This window comes from Puccinia triticina, chromosome 10A, assembly GCF_026914185.1.
Source record: "Puccinia triticina chromosome 10A, complete sequence".
In the NCBI taxonomy this organism is placed as follows: domain Eukaryota; kingdom Fungi; phylum Basidiomycota; class Pucciniomycetes; order Pucciniales; family Pucciniaceae; genus Puccinia; species Puccinia triticina.
This window is the reverse complement of record NC_070567.1, coordinates 3,907,380-3,924,786: the sequence shown is the minus strand read 5'-3', so window position 1 is coordinate 3,924,786 and position 17,407 is coordinate 3,907,380. Positions and strand designations below refer to the sequence as shown.

General features: G+C 47.6%; 4 protein-coding genes across 4 annotated transcripts; 2 read left to right on the top strand and 2 right to left on the bottom strand.

Moving 5' to 3' along the window:
- Positions 1-3,284: 3,284 nt before the first annotated feature.
- Positions 3,285-3,943, bottom strand: PtA15_10A375 (uncharacterized protein; the record flags this gene model as incomplete). The annotated part of the gene is made up of 2 exons (XM_053160543.1): positions 3,285-3,350; positions 3,827-3,943. 2 exons carry the CDS (start codon positions 3,941-3,943, stop codon positions 3,285-3,287), a joined length of 183 nt encoding a protein of 60 aa, XP_053024507.1.
- Positions 3,944-3,967: 24 nt separating this feature from the next.
- Positions 3,968-5,411, top strand: PtA15_10A374 (uncharacterized protein; the record flags this gene model as incomplete). The annotated part of the gene is made up of 3 exons (XM_053160542.1): positions 3,968-4,340; positions 4,543-4,737; positions 5,287-5,411. The coding sequence occupies 3 exons, from the start codon at positions 3,968-3,970 to the stop codon at positions 5,409-5,411; spliced, it is 693 nt and encodes a 230-aa protein (XP_053024506.1).
- A 5,772-nt stretch (positions 5,412-11,183) lies between these two features.
- Positions 11,184-13,943, top strand: PtA15_10A373 (uncharacterized protein; the record flags this gene model as incomplete). Its single annotated transcript, XM_053160541.1, has 6 exons — positions 11,184-11,884; positions 11,950-12,204; positions 12,279-12,642; positions 12,712-13,161; positions 13,239-13,729; positions 13,808-13,943. The coding sequence occupies 6 exons, from the start codon at positions 11,184-11,186 to the stop codon at positions 13,941-13,943; spliced, it is 2,397 nt and encodes a 798-aa protein (XP_053024505.1).
- A 939-nt stretch (positions 13,944-14,882) lies between these two features.
- On the bottom strand, positions 14,883-15,694 carry PtA15_10A372 (uncharacterized protein; the record flags this gene model as incomplete). Its single annotated transcript, XM_053160540.1, has 4 exons — positions 14,883-14,963; positions 15,083-15,175; positions 15,249-15,505; positions 15,598-15,694. The coding sequence occupies 4 exons, from the start codon at positions 15,692-15,694 to the stop codon at positions 14,883-14,885; spliced, it is 528 nt and encodes a 175-aa protein (XP_053024504.1).
- Positions 15,695-17,407: the final 1,713 nt, after the last annotated feature.

Genomic DNA, 17,407 nt, shown 5'->3' with positions numbered 1-17,407 from the left:
GCTGCCGCGTTATACGTCATAAATGGTCGAATTTATGACGCGCGACCCCCGGGGGTTTCAACGTTTTGGTGGCAACGGGGGGCGAACTTTGGGTCGCGGCGTCATAAATTCAACCATTTATGACGTATAACGCGGCAGCCAAACGGGGCCTAAGTGTTTCAATTACTTTTTCATAAGGGTTGAATTCCTTTATTATAAGGGTTTTTATAAGGGTTTTAGGATTTGAGTGTGGATGAGTGTTGGGTGACTTGTGAGTTCTGGGTCAGGAACTGGGGAGCAGACCTCTGGGGGTGGAGAGAGCTCCTTTTATAGACAAAAGTGGAGCCCCAGAGGGGCTTGTGGGTTAGGGTTTCAGCTAAACTAGACAACAGGGTGAGGGATTTTAGCTGGTGGGAGTAGATACAAATGATGTCATGACCCCCCAAGGGCGCATGAATGGTGTCAGAATATACAACAAAACATTCTAAACATGCCAGGGGTGCATACATGATGTCAGAATATGCAACAGAACATTTGAATGCATGCATAAGGTGACATTAGACTGCATGAGCTGTCATACAGGGGTAATTAGTGTATACACAAGGTCTGAGGCTCCAGAAACAGTGTAAATGATGTCATACTATGTATATAAAGGAGTGTATTTAGCTAATATGTAATGAGTGTAGCCTGACCAGGAGATGTATGTTTGTATCCTGTGATGTGTATAAGTGTACTACTGTGAAACTTGTGTTGAGGCAGGTGACAGCCGGGCTACTGGGGCTGGCCGTGTGATAGGTGTTCATGAGGTGTAACTTCCACACCAGAGGGGGTCCAGGGGTGCTTTCAGTGGTGACTAGGGGCAAGATTGGCCGTAGAATCCCTTTATGGGGTCCATTTGGTGGTATCTTGAGGCCTAGTATGAGTACTTATGTTGTGTAAAAAAAAACTTTTTATTTTTCCACTTTTCCGTCTACCACACTGGAAAAATAGTGCATTTGTAGTGCTTAATTGAAAGTGCTATAAAATAGTGTAGCACGCTTTTTTTTAGCCATAGCGCAGTGCTTTTGCACTATTTTATGGCTGAAAATGGTGGCTAAAAAACTCAAAAGCTACACGCTTGGCCCAAACAGCGCAAATTTAGCCACAAAAAGCTACAAAGTAGCACAGCACAGCAAGGCCAAAAAGTGCTGTGCTGCGCTTTCCATATCAAAAGCCTTTCACCATTGTCAGAATTGCAGGTCCGGGAACCCAAGCTTTCTTGGAACTGCTGTAATTTAAAAAGGCACTGTGTGACTGAAAAGATTTATTTTATTATGGATATAAGGAAAATTTCAGGTATGAATAAATCACATGAGGTAAAAAAATAGGCTTTTGTTTATATATATAGGAAAAGGTGAGAGCACCTAGGTCAGGCATGGCTAAGATTTTTTGTTGTGAAAGAGTGTGTAGGATGAATTTGATATGTAATGTAGTATAATTGTAAGCTAGAAATTTATCTCAGGTACTTGAGTTTATTCAGATGAGAGAAGTATCTCTTGTAAGAGTAAAACTTCAGGTCAGAAAGGACTTGAAAGAGAAGGTTGATATGGGTTGATATGCTTGGGGATCGGAAAATTTGAGAGAGAAGTTTGAATGGGGTTGGGATTCTTATTTGGATTTCTTTGCCTCGGACTTGATACCCGTCATCAATGTTTGGCAAGAAGTGATCATCATGCGCCATCCAATCTTGCAGGGGCCGCGCATTGATTTGGGACCAGGTGAGCCCCCCTCTGTGCCCTATGTACACAGGGATCTGATCAGGAAGATCATTCACCTGCCCAACACAAGCTTTGCGGATAGCATCTGCCTCGCGAGCACCCAGCAAGCGATAGACCATAGTCGTGTCTCGATATGACCAATGCACAGGGAGCAAGAGATCTACCCTTGAAAGATCAACTTGTCCTGCGTTCAGGTGGGCGGCCGAAGTAATTTTGTTGATAGCTTCTGAACTTTTAGCGGATGTCTTTTTTCGCAAGTCTGAGAGCACCTTTCTGGTTCGCACATCTGTTCGTAGTATGTAGCTTTCTGACGGGTGATTTGAGGACATGGTCATCGGATATTTGATGTGTATAACGTTTCCGAAGGGGACGAGCATGATGGATGGTTGGGTGTCGAGTTGCTGAGTACAGACCTTGTTGATTGCGGCCGCGTTTGCTGAAGTGGAACACCGGTCGATGACATCTCTCCTATTCCAGGTCAACCAGGGCCAGGAACTTTTCCTTGGATGATCCACCACCATCGGATGAGCCGGCCAGGGGCTATTAGCGTGGTGCTTCAGTTCTGTGATAGCTTCTTGTCCATTTGATTCTTTTGCCAAAGCACTATATACGTCTTGCACGTTCAAACGTCTGTGCCTTATGTGTTTGCTGTGGGCAGTTGGTTCTGTCATCGAATAATAAACATCGAGATGTTGATGAGTGGGGTTGACCATCATGTACGGAAAATGCTCGACCGAAGCGATGTTATTGATTGGAACGATGCTATCGATTGGAACGAAGCGCTCGACCGGAACGAGTGCCGGAGCAACCTCCCAGACATGGGCGATGCTGCCAACCAGAGCAAGGAGCGAGAATCGGGTAAACATGATCTGTCGCGCCGCGCGGTTTAAAATATCTGACAGATACAGAGGTGTTAACTATTGTACCAGCGACCTAGCTTATTGGAGGGATCTCTCATTGAACTCACTGGGAGGGTAGAGAACGTGCGTCTCAGTAAGTCTCGGTAAGAAACAAACAGACTAGATAACTGGAGAACCGTTGAGACAGAACAGCTACTTGCAACGTTGAGTTGAAGGCCAATTCATCAGGTCCAGATCGGAGCAGGGCAAAAGTAGATGTCGATAAAGTTGTGGGAATCAAAGAGTGTGGGTCAACTGGCTGCTGGCTAGTGGAGCTGGTTTCTTTGCGTTGGAGTTCCCACCAGGGTGCAAATCAGACACGAAATCTGCAAGTCGGCCGAGTTTCAAGCTGCCCCGAATTCCATGGTCAACTGCACGAAGCCCAAAGATCAGTAGGAAGTCCGAAGGATGCAGCATAACCACTCTCCGACAGGTTTGAGTCGCAATCGGGATCAATAATGTTCCGTGCTCATTGCCCAGCTGGTATGAACTGCATGCCCCTCTCCGCTCGGACAGAAATCGGGATGCTTTCTGTTCTGTGTGCACTTGGACACCAAATATTAATGTATCGCTTGTTTCAGTATACCAGGTCATGGCCGTTTCAGCTGGGAATCCCCGCCGATGTATGCACTTTTCCAGCTGCCACGGATCACGAGTCATCCATGAGCTTCGCGTTGCAAGTCCCTCCTTGAAACTGGCCCAACGCATGTCCAGACTCGATGTCAGTTTGGAAGCACCCTGGTCATGGGACGCGCCCATATCAGCAGGATCACAGCTATCCCATTTGGCGAGCCAACGCAAGCAAACCAGCTCTAGCCAGCGGACTCCTACCCTCGTGACCGTTCCTTCACTCCCCCATCTTTATTTTTCTCGTTGCGATCTTGACCTGAGGAATCGGCTTTTGGGGTAAGGCCTATCTCAGCATGATGTGTTATCGCTCCACCACCACTAAGATATCGTGGTTTTCTTTTCTATGTAGTTGTTGTTCTCCTACCAATACCTACGTCCCATCTCCCACCCCAGTAAGCTCAATGACAGATTCATTTGCGTAGCTGGTACTATAACTAACATTCAGACGCCCGTAGATCCGCCAGAAAATATTTCAACAGGACGACGCGACAGACCATGTTTTTCGGATTCTCGGTTGTTGCTCTGGCTTGCAGCATCACCCATGTCTGGGCGGTCACTCACCTCGTTGCGGTCGATCACACCGCCCCCATCGAAAACATCGGCCATGTCAAGAACGTCGATCATATCGCTGATCACGTCACTCCGCTCGCTGAGATCGACCAAATCCCCAACATCCATCAAATCGAGCGATTTCCATACATGATGGTCAGATACGTCAATGGAAAACTCGCCGTCAGTTTTTCGGTCACAGAGCCAACTCGCGGAAGCAAGGATGTGAAACACATCCATTTGGACCCGGAAGAAGTACGTGGCGAGTTGAGACTCGAGAAAATAAAAAGAGCCAGGAAAGCGGCTTTCGCCCAACTTCGCGCGCTTGAGCGCCTCTCGTCCGGTCCAGATCGCTTGGTGGTGGATTCCATTCAGCCCGGGGAAAAACTACATTGGAAGCACTGGGATGAGTTCTACCGACCCAGGGAGGAAAATCCAGAAACAGCGGATGTGGTCGAAATGTCGGATGCGTTCAAGAGAGCGGAGGAGCGCAAAAGAGCGGATATGATCAACTGGAGGACTTCCCGTGCAACAAAGTCTATATTTTCGCAGGGAAATCTAGCTTCTTGGGCTCTAGATTGCTTCTGGGTGGCCCGCAGATCTCGACACTCAGCAGATTTGATCAATAAAGTCTGTACTATGCAAATCAAGGCCCAACTGCGATTTCCGTACAATGGTCAGGGTTTCCAAAGGAAAACTCAAAATTGCCTTTTCGATGCGCATGCCAGACAAGCTAGAGAAGAATGTCAAGCGAATAGAATGGGACCTGGAAAATGTATATGGTGCCTTGAAACTCGAGAAAGAATCAGGCGGGGAAGCGGCTATCGCAAAACTTCGCGAGAGTGAAGCCAAACTTCACGAGAATGAAGGCACCTTACAGGAGTATGCATTATGGTATGAGGTGGATGCGATTCGACGCAAGGGTCATTCCAGCCATTGGATGAGATGAGATGGGACAGTTTCATTGAATTCGGAGCGGCAGGTCCCGAAATAAAAACGCTCATCAACACGGTCTGTACTTGGCATATCAGAACCCTGCAACGCAACCCCGCCGAAAATCAAGATGCTATCATCACGAAAGCTCCAAGCATCCCTCCGCGAATCAAGACCGACCAAGCCCGCGACGATCAGGCCCTGGCTCAGGCCTAACGAACGAGTAGCTCGCGTGAGGGCAATCATAGCATTTCCTCAATTCCAAATAATATCAACAAACCATTCTCCTTATCTTGTCCTGCCTGAGCGCTAGCATCTTCCCTACCGTACCATCTGCTCATTTGATTGCCAATTATCTTGTCACCTTTTCTATTTTTTAAAAAAATCAAAGAGAGGCCAAGTCGACTTTGTCGTTGTACGCTGATAGTGAAGTCCCCAGTCCCCATAACAACACTACTGCCTTTATTCCCTGCATATGACTTGAAGGCTCCTCAATGTTTCTTGGAAAATTTGCTCCTCATGTTCACTCTCTTTCCCAGGCCAAATCTATCAACTTCCACAAGCAGCTGTAAAATTACTCAGTGAGACATCAAGTAATTTCCACAATTGGCAGGCAAAAGCCACCTTGGCCAAACCTCTTCCCAGCAAACCCAACAAAAAGTGAAATCAGTACTTTGTGCATAGCTTGTGGGAAACTGGGTGATCTGGAATAAGAGTTTAAAATGATGAAATATCAGACCTTTTATGAGCATGGCATTGACCAAGGAGCTAATTTGATGTTGTGACTTCTTTTGGTGGAAATTGGGGATGGTAAAAAGAAGAACTCCAACTTGATGAGTATATTACAATGTTTTCAGACAAAACAAAAAAATCTTAGAGCATCTCCACTGGTGTCAGCCTTAGAGCCAGCACAGCTGGTCAAAAGTCTGCCTTTATATCATTCATTTTCACCTCATTTCATCTATGCCTTTTCAACCTTCTATTGGCTTCAGATTATGTTTTCTCATACAATTTTGACCCTTGTCCTCACTGGCCAATTTTCAATATCTCAACTCCTTCATGGATTTTGGTGTTCTTCAAAGGCCCCCCACCCGCCAAGTAGATGAAACAGAGCACACCAACCACATGTTCAGTGCCTTGTGTTGAAACTCGAGCGCAACCGCACACTGGCAACTCGTGCGCAGAATCTGTGGTGCACTATTGCACCGTTCATTCACCCACTGCTTTGTCATCCTCCGCCATCCCGGTCACCGCTTCAACTTCTTGACACTCACCGTTTGAAGATCCCACTTGCCGCTCAGGGTCTCACCAGTCACCGCTTCAACTTCTCGACTCTCACCGCTTCAAGATCCGCTCTCATTGATCAACACAACTTGGTGAGAAATGGGACCAGTATTTCCATCCTCAACACGTCTCTCTTTCCATTCCCCTAACTTCTCCGCTGAAACATCTTATCTGTTCATTAGTTGTGATTCACGATCCTTGACTATTTGCTCTGTTCTATACTAAAGTTTTACTGCCCTTCTTCTCACGGTTTGTTTCTCCTCATCTCATTTCCTCCTTGCTTTATTCCTTATCCTCAACTAATCTCAAGACAATTCAATCTCAGCTTCTCCAAACCACTTCTAGAATTTTATCTTCCAGTTGCTGCTTCCTCAATCAATCTTCAACTACGGGGTTTGTTTTATAGCCTCATTATTCCTTCTCTTTTATTGTTTTAACCTTACATGTTTCCTTAGTCTCTGGTCTTTGCTTAACAGTAATTCAGTCTTGGTTCTTTACCTTGACAGAAAATTTCAAAGTGTGTGTTCACGGGGATTGGAATTGGTGACACCCCCCTGTGACAATCAACTGCAGGAGTGCCTCCTGTGTACCTGTTGACAGTCAATGGTCAGTAGCATTACCATCAAATCATCCTTGTTGATATTTTTGTCTCCCAATTGTTCATTCTAAGTAATTTTATTATATATCCTTTGTGATCTTGTAAGTTTAACTGATGGGTTTTTTTGGCTTTTTGTTGAATTTTTGGGATGGTTAGAACAAATTGCAGCCGCAAAGCACACCTCTCAACTGAGACAAAGGCAATGATATTTGGGATGGTGCAGGCAGGCAAGAGTCTGAACTACCTTTCAAAGGATTTCAAGACTGCAAAGTGCGCTATCTGGTATCATCAATTGTTGGAAAGAGACCGGGACTAACAAGTCAAAGAAAACCTCTGGCAGACCTCTCTTGACTGAAAAGTGTGACAAACACCAAATCAAGCGCCTGCTTGATCAAAATTGCTGCAGGGCAATAAGATTAGAAACTCAAGACTCCCATCTCCATAAGAACCAGCCTTTGAAGAGCCCACAAGCTGGGCTTCCACCATTGAATGTGTCAAGAAACCATTCATTTTAAAAGAACAACAAAGCAAGGAAACTGGAATTTGCCACCAGCCACCTTACTTGGAGAGTTGACAACTGGTGATCCATCCTCTGGACCAACTAGTTGTCATTTGAGCTTGGGATTAATTCTCAGGAAATCATTTTTTGGCAAAAACCAAACAGAAAATACAAGCCCAAATGCCTTGCACCAACATTCAAAAGCAGGTGCTTGTGACTGGAAGATTGTCTCAGGGATCAGGCGCAGAGAATAGATGATTTTCAATTCTAATCTATCACAATATTTAATTTCTTACAACTGGGGGACAAGATGTGGGATAGAAGGTGAAATGAATATTCATCTGAAGGGAATGAAGTGAGTGAAAGGCAAGGGAAGGGAAAGAAGGAGACAGAGATGTGAAAATCCAAAAGATGTTGCACAGCTCATTGAAGCTGTCTACAAAGGCAGCCTTCAGCCATTCATGGACAATATACATGAGGTGCATTGTCCCACCCTAATGGAGGACAATGTGCCTGTCTAAACCGCACAACTCAGCCGTAACTATCAGGACAGCCACAGTATCAAAAAGATTAATAACTGGCCAGCCCCCCTTATTTTTCCTGGCCTTAATTAAAAAAACGGACTTACTTTGCGCACTGCAGAAAACTATTCGCGCACTGTGGGGGTCGTCGTCTCGACGTCCAGCCCCCAGTGCGCGCTTCTGCCACGGCTCTTCGCGCACTGCATTTTCCGCCAAAAAAACGGCTTGCATTTCTTGAGATATTTTTTGATGAATCAGTAGAATGGCTTTTTATGATCCCCCTAAAAAATAATCAAGTCATTTAGGGGTCTCCTTGAGCGTAGAGAAAATTGACATGAAAAAATCATATTTTAACGCGGCAGGGACCTGTGATATCGCTTCCTGTGCCCCAGTAGCCCCAAAAATTTCACATTATCATGGCACATGTGCAAATTCATGACCTGATAATTTTCAGAGTTTTTTCCAGAGATATAAGGGGTGCGCAGCAGGCTTAGTAGGAAAATTACTGCTAACTGTATAGCTTTTTTGTTAAACACTCAAACAGTCCCAAAATTTCAGAAATGTTTTCATTGTGGATATTCTCCGCGCAATAAATTTCTTGGCAATATTGTGTCATGATAACATGAGATGTAGTGCGGCGGGCTTAGTTGGAAAATGACTGCTAACTTATCTCATGTTTTAATGACACACTATTGCTAAGAGCTTTATGGCGCGGAGAATATGCAAAATTGAAACATTCCTGAAAATTTCAGACTGTTTCAGCGTGTAAAAAAAATATATACATGTAGCAGCCATTTTCCTACTAAGCCCTCCGTGCACCCCTTATATCTCATGTTATCATGACACACTATTGCCAAGAAATTTATGGCGCGGAGAATATCCACAATGAAAACATTTCTGAAATTTTGGGACTGTTTGGGTGTGTAACAAAAAAGCTATACAGTTAGCAGTAATTTTCCTACTAAGCCTGCTGCGCACCCCTTATATCTCATTTTATAATGACACAATATTGCTAGGAATTTCATGGAATTAACTTGAAGCATATTTCTCTGTGATCTCAAACTTTTGTGCCTTTGGTGTGTGTAACAAAAAAGTTATACATATACGCAAAATAATAAACGCAAGACCTATTTGGGCTACAGGAAAGCTGGTGAAAATTCTGAAAATTATCAGGTCATGAATTTGCACATGTACCATGATAATGTGAAATTTTTGGGGCTACTGGGGCACAGGAAGCGATATTACAGGTCCCTGCCGCGTTAAAATATGATTTTTTCATGTCAATTTTCTCTAGGCTCAAGGAGACCCCTAAATGACTTGATTATTTTTTAGGGGGATCATAAAAGCTCATTCTATGGATTCATAAAAAAAAATCTCAAGAAATGCAAGCCGTTTTTTTGGGGGAATGCACAGTGCACAAAGAGCCGTGGCAAAAGCGCGCACTGGGGGCGGGACGTCGAGACGACGACCCCCACAGTGCGCAAAGAGTTTCTCGCAGTGCGCGAAGTAAGTCCGTAAAAAAATTCACATTTTGTTTGAATTTTAACTTTTTTTTTTTTTGATCTGAACTGAAGTTCTATCAACGTTGTAAACGCTGCGCTGCGCTAAAAAAAGCGGTCATTTAGCGCAGCGCAGCGGTCACATGGCTACGTCCCAGAGGCAAGTAGCGGAAGCTGTTGAAAAAACCGCTGCGCTACTCGCTACGCGCAGCGGTTGACCGCTACCCACCCAGGGCAATTAGCAATAGCGCAGCGGAAGTGGAAATCCGCTGCGCTATCCGCTAATTTAGCGGATAGCGGAATTTAACTGCATGTTAAACCTCTTTTAACATGATTTAGACCATTTTCTTTCTTCTTTTTCAAACCGCTGCGCTACTGCTGAAGCGCAGCGGTTCAGCGCTATGTGACCGCTTTTTTCAGCGCGCTAAAATTATCTTTTTTTTTCCAGGAAAACAAAAAGCGGTTAGCGCAGCGGTCTGGCCGCTGCGCGCAGCGTTTAGCGCAGCGGCACAAAAAACCGCTGCGCTAACCGCTTCGCTGCGCTAAAAGCAGCGCAGCTGTTACAACGTTGGTTCTATACTGTCCATGGTAACTCTCACAGACCCCTGTTGTTCCACCTCCTAAAAATATAGCACAACATGAATTGTATCGACCCCCAAAGATTTGTGTTTGGGGGTTTGGAAATATCTCTCAAGGCACTGTCCATATGTAATTATGTGAGCAAACTGTGAAATTTTCAAGTTGGGATCACCCATGCAGCTCACTTTGAAAAAAACTCAAGAAACTGCTGCCAGTTGACATGCAATATTACAAAGGTTCCTTTGCAATATTGCATGTCAACTGGCAGGAGTTTCTTGAGTTTTTTTCACAGTGGCTGGAATATAATTTATACAGCCAGAAACACACACTCAGACAACCCAGGATCACCAAACAGAGGCCAATATACTCCCAGAACATCTTCTGTCACAGGCACTTTTGTAACTACTCTTGGGAGGAATAGAGCTGGAGAGGGAATGGTGCCTTAATGGGCTGCCCCTCTGGGGACAAGAAAACATATACAAGAGTGTGGAATCCTAAGGAAATTTGTGGCTTTGGATATTTCTTGAGATGTGTCTAGGGGTTTACTTCCATACTAATCTGATTTTTATACACAGATAACAAGTGTTTCTGATAGGGTAATCATGGAACATTCTACTTCCATAAGATGAAACAGTTGTGCAGTCAGAGCAAAGGGCCAAGAGGTCACAAGATGGTGTAAAAGCTAGTGAGAATGATCCCATCTTCTGGGGGCTATGGTGCAATCTTCCCAGCTAGAGGAGGAGATAAGTGGGAGTGGTGGGTACCAATTGGGGTGGTACGTTTTTTTTTTTTTTTTTTCATTACCAAAATCCAACAACCAAGGTCCAAAGCCACACTATGAACCACCTGGAAGGGCAGTGGCAGGTGTGAGGGGTACCAGTTACCCCCCAATGGGTACCTGAAGGCCTTGCCTATTCTCTATATACAGGGGCTGAAAAAGGATGTTTGACTGGTGTCTTATTGCATGCAACCTTCACTACACGGTGACGGAGGTATCCAGCTTTGCCTTCCAAGTGGAAGCCTAGATCAGCAGAGCAGATGTGGCACCATTGTCCCCAACAAACCCAGTGGCCACACCCAATCTAATTGACATCTCTGACTCCAGAGGCTGACTGTCTGACCCCAAGAAGCCCCAAATGGTGAAGGAGGAAGCAAGGAAACATTGCCTGTCAATGAAGGGTAAGGGCCACAGGACAGCCAGGATTGTACCTCTTCCAACTTGTGGATGGAATGGGAGCAGTATTGAAAGGAGGAGAGATGGAGGGCAGGGAAGGGCAGAGTGTTCAAAGAAGCAAGGCTCTGATGATCAACTGGGCTTACGTAAGCTGCTAGCAGTTTACCACACAGCCCCCAGGCTCAGCCTCAGCCCAGCCCCACCACGAACGACGAACGACGACGAACGACGACGAAGCACGAAGCACGACGAAGCCGAAGACGAAGACGAAGCCGAGCGAGGATGAACCAGCCAGCCCCGTCGAGCCTGCTGAACGTCTGGGGACGAGGAAACCCGGCCGACCAGCTCACACCCAAGGCCTCCGCACAGTCAGGCACATCGACGGAGATCGACCCCTTCGACAGGAGCCAGCTGCAGGATGACCCCAACCAGCTCAAGACCCCCATGCCCCAGAGCCCGCGGAAGAACCCGACCTACTTCACTCCGAACACCACCGCCTCCACCCCCAGCCACGCCCAGGAGGAACAGCAGTCGATGGCAGCCACCGCACTCAAGGCGTTCGTCAAGCCGCCCAGCAAGAGCTCCTTCCACTTCACCACAAAGCCCATCACCCGATCAGAGAAAACCAGCCAGGAGCCCGCAGTGCCGATCAAGAACCCGCTCAGTCTGCCCCCTCAGGGCCTGCTCTCTGTCAAGATCATCGCCGCCCGCGCCCTCGCCTTCGCCTCCTCCCGCTCCCGCCCCTACGTCTTCGCCCAGTTCGACAACAACGAGTTTGCGTCCAGAGAGCCCATCGGCGAGGAGGAGGAGGAGACCCGCGGCATCGTCAAACCCACCTCCGCCCGGCCCGACCAGAAACTCAGACTCGAATCCCCCGACCCCGCCCTCCGCAACCAGTCCGGGATGATCCCCACGCCCAGCGACGGCAACGGCCTGCTCTGTCTCAGCGGCCAGAACCCGATCTGGAAACAAGAGGTAGATTTGTCAGTACCACCCACCTCTATAGGCCATATCCAATCCAATTGACGCTAATCTTGTCCCCCCTCAGTGATGTCACCCATCATCAACCGGCCTTCAGTACTCATCACTCCCTCTATCTCTCTATTTACGACCGCTCCCTAGGCGACACTCACTCCCCCACCCAGAAATCTACTCCTACTAGCACTACTACTCCTACTCCTCCTGCTAATACTACTGTCATCCCGGGTATCGAGGGCGTCGAGCTCTTCCTCGGCGAGACTGAGATCAAGCTCGACTTCCAGAGTCTCAGCAAGGCTGGGGGATGGGTCGACCAATGGTATCCGTAAGCTCAACTTGAAGAAGGAGGAGGAGCACGATCAAGCAGAACGGAAGATCTGACACTCAACATATTTCCAGATTGACGATGAAGACCGCCGAGTCGAGTGTGTCGCACGCCTCGGGGGAGATCCGGATCCAGCTCCGCTACCGGGAGCTGCGCTCGAAGAAGTCGCTGGACGTGGGCGACTTCGAGTTCCTGAAGATGATCGGAAAGGGCACGTTTGGGCGGGTGTTCCAGGTGCGCAAGAAGGACACGCGCCGGATCTATGCCATGAAGGTGCTCAGCAAAAAGGAGGTCATCGACAAGAAGGAGGTCCAGCACACTATCGGCGAGCGTAATATCCTCCAGCAATCCTCCAAATGCCCCTTCCTCTTGGGCCTCAAATTCTCTTTCCAATCTCCCGGCGAACTCTTCCTCGTCATGGACTACAAGAGCGGCGGAGTAAGTCCACACACACACACATATATATACACACTTTCTTTCTCACTCTGATGACTTGTCTGTCTGTAGGAGTTGTTTCATCATTTGCAAAAGGAGGGCCGGTTCACAGAAGAACGGGCCCGGTTCTATACGGCGGAGATCGTGCTAGCGCTCGAGCATCTGCACAAATACAACATCGTGTACCGGGACCTGAAGCCGGAGAACATCCTATTAGACGCGACGGGGCACATTGTGCTGTGTGATTTCGGGCTGTCGAAGCCGAACCTGAACCCGGACGAGCTGACGACGACGTTCTGTGGGACGACCGAGTATCTGGCACCCGAGGTCCTCTTGGACGACCACGGCTACTCCAAGCTCGTCGACTTCTGGTCCCTCGGCGTGCTCCTCTTCGAGATGTGCTGCGGCTGGTCTCCCTTCTATGCCGAGGATAATCAGCAGATGTATAAGAATATCTGCTTCGGTAAAATCAAGTTCCCCAGAGGCGTCATCGGCGACGAGGGCAAACAATTCGTCAAAGGCGTCCGTCCCCCGCCATCTCTTTCTTTGTATATCACACAAACAAAAAACCTGAGTGTTTTTTTTGTGATTTTTTACAGCTCTTGAACCGAAATCCGAAGCACAGATTAGGCTCGCAAAACGACACAGCAGACCTCAAAGTGCACGAGTTTTTCCGGAGTATAGACTGGGAGAAGCTGAGCCAGCGGCAAGTGATCCCGGTGTTCAAGCCGCACATCGAGTCGGACGAGTCGGTGTCGAACTTCGATGTCGAGTTCACCCAGCTCAACATCAGCGAGCACTTGCCGACGACGATCAAGGAGAGGCTGGCTGCGAATGGCGGTGCGGGGGAGAAGATCGTGGGCAAGTGTTTTGACGAGAGCGACCGGAGCGACGATTGGGTGAAGAAGGCCTCCTACGTCCCCGCCGCCGCGCTGCTCACCCTCGCCCCCTCCGTGGCCTCCTCGTCGAAGAAGGCCGACCCCCAGCTCCCTTCCACCCCTGCGCCCCCCCTCGTCATCCCCCCCGTCGCCCCCGTGCCCTTGCCCCTCAAGCCTGCCGAGCCCGCCCACGACCAAGACCAGTTCCTCGGGTATAATCTCCTCCCCCTCTTTCCTCCCCCCCCCCCTCGGCTGTGGATGAGTGCTGATGCCCTGTGCTCCCGGTCTAGGTTCTCGTACCACGGCGAATCCGAGCTCGCTACCCTCGCTAACAGCCATAGCCATCCGCACCCCCCGAACCATATCCACCATCCCCACCATCTCGGCGTCGATGCCTTCGACGACCCTCACCCCTCCGGCTTCTGATTCCTTCCCCCCTCCCCCCCTTAGAGCGACGTCTCCAGCCGCCTCGCCCCCCTCGATCCCTCTTCCCGCCCGCTCCATCCCTCGCGCCCCTTTTTTTTCGCGTCCGAGAGTCAAGAAAACCAGCTTGCTATACAACCGAGACCCCATAATACACTTATCTTCGTTCTTTTCTTCTCTACCACACACACACACATTGACACACCGATCATATATACTTGTATGCTTGTATATATTGTCGTCCTGGCTGCATGCACTTTGTTTGCATTGATCGTCTTTTACGTCCAGTTTATCGCGTCATCCCGAGCTTGCCCGTCTTTGTTTTTGTGTTGCGCCGGCATCTCAGCGCCTGCGCGCATGTTTCCCGTCTCTCCTCCCCCTTTTTTGGATACTTGTACATCTACTTCCGCGGCGCCCGATGGATGCTGTTTGCGTACCGACACTCCTCCCATGCCCGCCGCCCACGCCCGCTGATCAGCCATACTTATAATCATCGTTTCTTCCGTAGATGAGTGATGTGTGTGTGTGTAGTGTGTCGTGGTATCTGTGCTTATCCTTGTACTTCCTAGACATATTTATCTTTGAAAAACAAAACTTGAATGCACTGGTGCGACAGAGTATCCAGCTGGGTGTGAGTTTCACCGGTCCGGAGTACATACTCGTGGCAAGGCCGCGGGTACTCCGAGCGGGTCACCGCCCCGCCGGATACAGATTTCGTATGTACATCGATAATATTGCTTAATATCCTGAGACTAGATTGTACATCTTCCTTGCGAGTGCAGATGGATCTATATAGACTAGCAATTGACCTAGAAGCTACGAGGGCGACAATGGGGGGGTTGTCTAGGAGCACTGTGAGGGACAGGGAAAAGAGTATGTACGGCTGAACTATTGTCCACAGTCATGTCCAGTCGCCAACCAGATCGCTCCTGGCATGCTTGATCAACAATGGCAGCCGCCATAAAGTCGACAGGTGCATCGTAATTCCCGGCTCTCAAGCCCGAGCGGCCGGTCAACCACCTGCTACAGGTGATTTTTACGGGAAATCAGGGTCCACAATGTATGTTAGTTCGAGTCCAGCGTCTATGATCAGCTGAAGATTATCTGAAAGGTGGGAATTCGGACAAGACAGTCCAACTCACCCCGGGTGCGGAACTCGCCGGCGCTGGTAAACTGCATGCAAGCAACACCAGGGCCAGCATCATGATGGGTTTCGGGACTTGAAACATGACGGGCTAGGGATGGTGGGTATATTCATCCACATCAGCATCAGTCGGATCAGGACCACGACTGGTGGAAAAGGCTCACGTTAAGTTTTTGTGAGAACATGTGATGGGTCGATGAGTGTGGTGCGCTGAGTTCGTCGGCTGGGTTGGATTTGGGGGATCTTATTGGGGAGTGGGCACCCTTCGCAAAGAGTTTATATATACTGCATGGACCATCCGGGGCCACACAGAACTGTGTCACGTTCCCTCTCCCATCGGTGTGAACCGGCCCCCGACCGCATCCTCCACGAGCAGCCACACGAGTCCCAAGAGAGCCAGTCTCCAGATTGCCCATAGCCACTGCGAATTATCCATTATCCCGACGGGCGACTTGTTTGAAAGAAAATAAAAATGGGAAGACGAGCGGATGATGCGCCATGGCTTCGACTCACGCCTGGTTCCCCAAGGGCAGGAAGGACTGCCACAGCCGACTGCAAGGTCGCAGGATCTCGCCGACAGGGAGGGAACACCTCGCCGGCGGGTAGGCATTGCGCCCGGTCAACTAGACTCTACAAGACAATTGTATCCACCACACGTTTTTGGACTCTAGAATCTCCTGTAAAAAATGGTAGATAGATTACTTTTTTGTGACAGTTAGATTTATAAGAACCCAATAAAAGTAATACACTTGATAAGGAATAAATAAAATATAGTTAGAACAACTCCTTCATGAATAAGTCTTGATAATGTAAATGAAGAAATACCTTGAAAGAAAGAACTGCAGTACTGGAAACCTTGACACAAAGCGCAACAATGTCGACAAAGAAGCAGCAGGAGTTTCACAACGAAAACAGCCTAAGATGAACGAAACAGTAAGACGTTAATAAAATATGAATACGGGTTATCGAATGTATAACAATAAAGCAACTACCTGCCCGGAGACTGCTTCTAGCTCCTCCTAGATGCTTAACGTTGACAAGTGTTGAGTTTGAGTCTTCGGCTTGGTTGACCGAGTCCGAATAAGAAAGACTTCGAGCAATTGATAGGTTGATGGTTGTTTGGCAATAAGATCGAGAAGTGAATAGAAATGGGAAGAAGAAACGGGGAGGAATAAAGTTTGTCCGCGAGCGGAAGAGAGTTGCAGACTGTTGCAGATCAGACTTCAGAGAGCAGGGATTGAGTGATTGACAAGAACCACGTGACCATGTCATATGCATGGAACACATGCATAGATCAAACCGTGAAACTTAAATGTACAAGTTTAAAACCACAACATCTCCCCCCACCAACTTCAAGTCATTTCTTCCAGTGAGATGGTTCAAAATAGGCTTAAAAAGATGAATATGATAAAATAAAAATGAAAAAACAAGGTTGTGATTTTTTAAAAAAGTTTAAAAAACACAAGTTTTTCTTGCAAGCTTAATACTTTTCTTTTTCAGAGAAAGTTGAATAGGCAGAAAGCAAGATTGGAACATGAAAAGAATGATAATAAATGAAAAAAATGTGACCCAAAAAAGTTTTGGCTTGGTGGGTGGACAATCTGCAGTCAAAATGGGGAAATTATAAATTACACAACTTTGATTTTTGTGTTTATTTTTCCATATTTGTGTTTTGAAGAATATTTTGAACCATCTCACCAATACTAGTGACTTGAAGTTGGTTGGTTGAGTTTCTATGGTCCAAAAATGGTGTGGCAGATACCATTTTCTACCCACTGTACAGCCTTGCCAGCTGGGGGGTATTCCGCACTCTGCACATTTGAAATCAGTTAAAGCTGACGGCCTGTCTCAGTGTCTGCGTGCGTTCGCATTGTCCTTTGCCCGGTGGTCACCAGCACCTGGGAAGCATTGACGGCTGCCTGTTGACCTTGTGATCTGCCGAACTTGTGTAACACAAGTCCCTCCTTGGGAGGGCGTACTTGAAAGCGCTTCACGCCTCCTCAGAGAGGCTTTAGTTAAGCTTGGGTTGGTCCTCTCCTTTGGAGGGGGGTGATTTGCGCGGAAGATGCGTTTTACTTCGCAAGGAATAGAAGCAAAGAGGGAAATATTTCTGGGATGGGTTGACAAAAAGAAATCTATTTGGGTTTGTTTTTGAGAATCTGGGTTTTCCTGTTCAAGAATCAAAAGAAAAAGGAAAGAAAAAAAATGATGATGCCGACTCGCACACCCCACTTCTGGTCCACCAATAGATGTGACTCCACCAAGCCAGCTGCCCCTCTGGGACTGATCCATCTATGCAAGGCTTCATCTCACACATTTCAAA